We start from the raw sequence: 3,948 nt of genomic DNA, 5'->3' as shown, positions 1-3,948 counted from the left end.
ATATATATATAGCAAACAACATACTGCTCAAGGTTCATAGTTCTATAGTAACATATTCTTTTTAATTTAATTAAAGCTTCCAATCTCAAAATGAAAATTTGGCTCATATGATTTTATTTGTTCTCCAGATTCCTGAAAATGTCCCAGTTGGTAGCACCAATGAGTACAAACGAGTGGTGGCACTGCGAGAGTCAGATAAGGCGCTGTTTGATCTTAGCGTGACTATCCCGAACGCAGACTCAACTGCAAGTACGTTTTCTCGGTGTAATATATATGTTGGCTCAACCACTAGTACATTTTCTCAATGTCATGTATACATAACCTCAACTACAAGTACGTTTTCTCGATGTATTGTATATGTTGACCCAACCACTAGAACATTTTCTGAATGTCATGTATACATATCCTCAACTACATATATGTTTCCTCTATGTAGCGTTGATGTAGACCTAAACTACAGGTATGGTTTCTCGGTATATTGTGTATATGAACTCAACCATAACTCAACTTCAAGTACAATTAATCACTGCCATGTGTATGCAGACTCGCCTGTTAGTACATTTCCTCGATGTCATGCAGAAACAGACTTGACCACAAGTACGTTTTCGCATCGGCCTGTACGTGTTGACTCAGCTACATGCATGTGGATAAATGCAAGGATAGGGATTACTTCCACACACACTGATATCACGAATCCATCACTACTGCGTCATCCGTTACACTCACTCATGTCATATCTCTCCCAACTTCAGTCTTACATACATGCTTGCACTAGGTTTCAGGGTTTTGGGGTTTCAGGGTTCCTAGCATACACGCATAAACATCCCAATTCGTCCTCACTTCAACTGTCACTGTGTATCGTTTGACGCGCAGGTAGTGACACCGACGCAGACAAGCTGCGTGCTGACATCAGTGTCAAGTTGAGGATGACAGGTGTCAATGTCATCTTCATGAACAGATTCGTTACCGACATCTCTGGTAAGTGGTTAATTATATACATAGATATATAAATATATATATATATATATGTAGGTACAGTTCTAATTATAGTTATAATGGCAGTTCTAGATATAAATATATTTGTAGTTCTAATTGCAGTTGTAGGTATAGTTCTAATTATAGTTCTAGCTATAATTGATGCTACAACCCTCGCACGGAACTCTGCTAGCGTCTCTGTTTAATTCCATCAAGTGTGTGTTTTGTCACGTGTTTGGCTTATTCCGTCATGTGCGTATTTTTTCACGTGTTTAGTAGCTCACATGCATTTTTTTCACGTGTTTAATAGCACACGCGCGTGTTTTGTCACGTGTTTCGCTTATTCCGTCATGTGCGTATTTTGTCACGTGTTTAGCAGCTCACATGCGTGTTTTGTCACGTGTTTAATAGCACACGCGCGTGCTTTGTCATGTATTTGGCTTATTCCGTCATGTGCGTGTCTTGTCACGTGTTTACTAGCACACACGCGTGTTTCGTCACGTTGTTGGCCTATTCCGTCATGTGCGTAATTTGTCACATGTTTTTTTTCTGGCAGCGTATGGCTTGGACTTTGCTGCGGCCATGGCCAAGTACACCGAAGAGTTGCAACAGGCCAAGACAAACCCACACGAACAAAGCGTTGAGCTTAAGCACAGCAGCTCAGGTGGTCCCAGGCCGTCTGTGAGTACGGTGCCAATGCGAGTACGTTTTCGTTTTCGTTTGCGTTTGGTTTGTATTTTGGGTGGGGGGGGTGGTTTGTTTGGACAGCAGGACGATGTAGTTTATATCTAGTATGGGTTTTATCTTGTTTATTTGTTTTTTTTTATCGGGATGGGAAGTAGTTTAATTTTTTGTCTAGATTTTTGTGAGTACGGTACCAATGCGGATACGGTTTCGGTTGTGTTTGGTTTGTATTTTTGGGAGAGGGGGAATTGGTATTTGGAAAGCAGGACGGTGTAGGACGTTGTAGGGCTTAGGTCGGTATTTTAGTTCTTTTTTTGTTTTGTTTTTTGGATTGGGATAGGATGACGTAGTTTGTTTTTGGTCTAGATTTGAGACCTTTTTTGCCGGGCGGGGATTAGGACGGGGCGTTGAATTGTATCTCTGATTTGGGTATTTTTGGTGTTGAGCTAGTCAATAGTGTGGTTTCAATTGATCTTCAGTTGAATTTTGGGTTGAAATTTGTGCACTTTCAATGTATGGGGCGAGAGCTTTCGACCACAGACTGGTACAGTATGTATTTTCGGAAACAGTATCTATTTATACAATATCTACTATTAGAATATCCTTTATTATAACACGAAATCTATTTTTAGAACGTCCAAATCTATTTTTAGAACATCCAAATCAGGACCAAAAACTCATTTTAAGTCCAACTATGTGTAAACCAGGACAAGGCACAAGCCTCGATGCAAACTCTGACCAAACGGAACACTGTCAGTGCTATCAAACTGCGACGACCATCTACATTGGTCGATGAGAACAGACTGGGCGTGCAACAACAGGTATGTATGTTTGTGAGGATATGTGTAAGTACGTTTGTATGTACTTTTATATATAAGTAGGTATGCATGTGCGTGAGGATATGTGTAAGTATGTTTGTATGTACTTTCTTAAATAAGTAGGTATGCATGTGTGTGAGGTTATGTACAAGTACGTTTGTATGTACTTCTTTAAATTAGTAGGTATGCATGTGTGTGAGGCTATGCATTAGTACGTTTGTATGTACTTTCTTAAATAAGTAGGTATGCATGTGTGTGTGGTTGTGTATAAGTACGTTTGTATGTACTTCCTTGAATAAGTAGGTATGCATGTGTGTGAGGTTATGTATAAGTACGTTTGTATGTACTTTCTTAAATAAACTTAAATAAGTAGGCATGCATGTGTGTGAGGTTATGTATAAGTACGATTGTATGTACTTTTATATATAAGTAGGTATGTATACATGTGTGGTTATGTGTAATTACGTCTTTATGTACTTTTATATATAAGTTGGTATGTATGTGTCTGAGGTTATGTATAAGTATGTACTTTTATATATATAAGTAGGTATGCATGTTTGTGTGGTTACATATATTTAAGTTTGTATTTAACACTATGTATAAAAGTTATGTTGGCGTGTGTGGTAATGTATAATTGCGATTGTATGTATTTCTGTGTACAATATGTATGTATGTGTGTGTGGGTAAGTATAATTACGCTTTGTACTTAAAATACAGGTATGCATGTGCGTGTGGTTTGGTAAATTCAAGTTTGTATGTATTTCTATGAATAAGTAGGTGTGTATGTATGTGTGGTAATGTATATTAATGTTTGTTTCTGTTTTTATGTACAAGTAGGTATGTATGTGTATGTTTATTTGTATATTTGAGTTTGTGTGTACATTTATATATCAGTAGGTATGTATGTGTGTGTGGTTTTATATAATTACATTTGTTTGTGTTTCTATGTATATTCTGGTTGTGTTGGTGTATGTGTTGTTGTATATGTGAGTTTGTGTCTATTCCATTTTGCAAAGTTGTTCGTAGTATTTTCGTTAGTCTTAATCTCATGTATGTATGTATAAAAGTTAATGCCTGATTCAGTGTGCATGTGTGTTTATGTACATTTCACTTTGTAGGGTTTTATGTAAGTTGATACATAATCCATTGTACATGTATGTTTACGTATACTTAAACTTTGTCTGTATGTCTGAGTGTATATGAGAGAGTGTGTTTGACTACCCACCACAATAAGGTATTCATCTGAATGTTCTATTCATATCTCTAGGGCCGGAGTAAGAGTATTAATAATCATAATGCCGCGCCAGGGGACAGGCGCCGAAGTTCGGCGAAGCTCAAACGGAGAAATTCGTCTGCGAATAGTGACAAGGCACTGCGTAATAGTCTGACGACTACCATTTCTAAGGTAGGTGCTTAATACATTCCTGACCGATTATTAAAAAGATCTTCTTCAGATGTAAGTATTTCTACA

At 37.7% G+C, this 3,948-nt stretch overlaps 1 protein-coding gene across 1 annotated transcript; it reads left to right on the top strand.

The window, feature by feature from the left end:
- Nucleotides 1-107: 107 nt before the first annotated feature.
- Nucleotides 108-3,894, top strand: SARC_13336 (hypothetical protein; the record flags this gene model as incomplete). Its single annotated transcript, XM_014292534.1, has 5 exons — nt 108-249; nt 874-978; nt 1,532-1,677; nt 2,367-2,480; nt 3,745-3,894. 5 exons carry the CDS (start codon nt 108-110, stop codon nt 3,892-3,894), a joined length of 657 nt encoding a protein of 218 aa, XP_014148009.1.
- Nucleotides 3,895-3,948: the final 54 nt, after the last annotated feature.

This window comes from Sphaeroforma arctica (genome assembly GCF_001186125.1).
Source record: "Sphaeroforma arctica JP610 unplaced genomic scaffold supercont1.3159, whole genome shotgun sequence".
Taxonomy (NCBI): domain Eukaryota; class Ichthyosporea; order Ichthyophonida; genus Sphaeroforma; species Sphaeroforma arctica.
The sequence above is the reverse complement of the archived record's forward strand: the minus strand, read 5'-3'. Positions and strand labels throughout refer to the sequence as shown.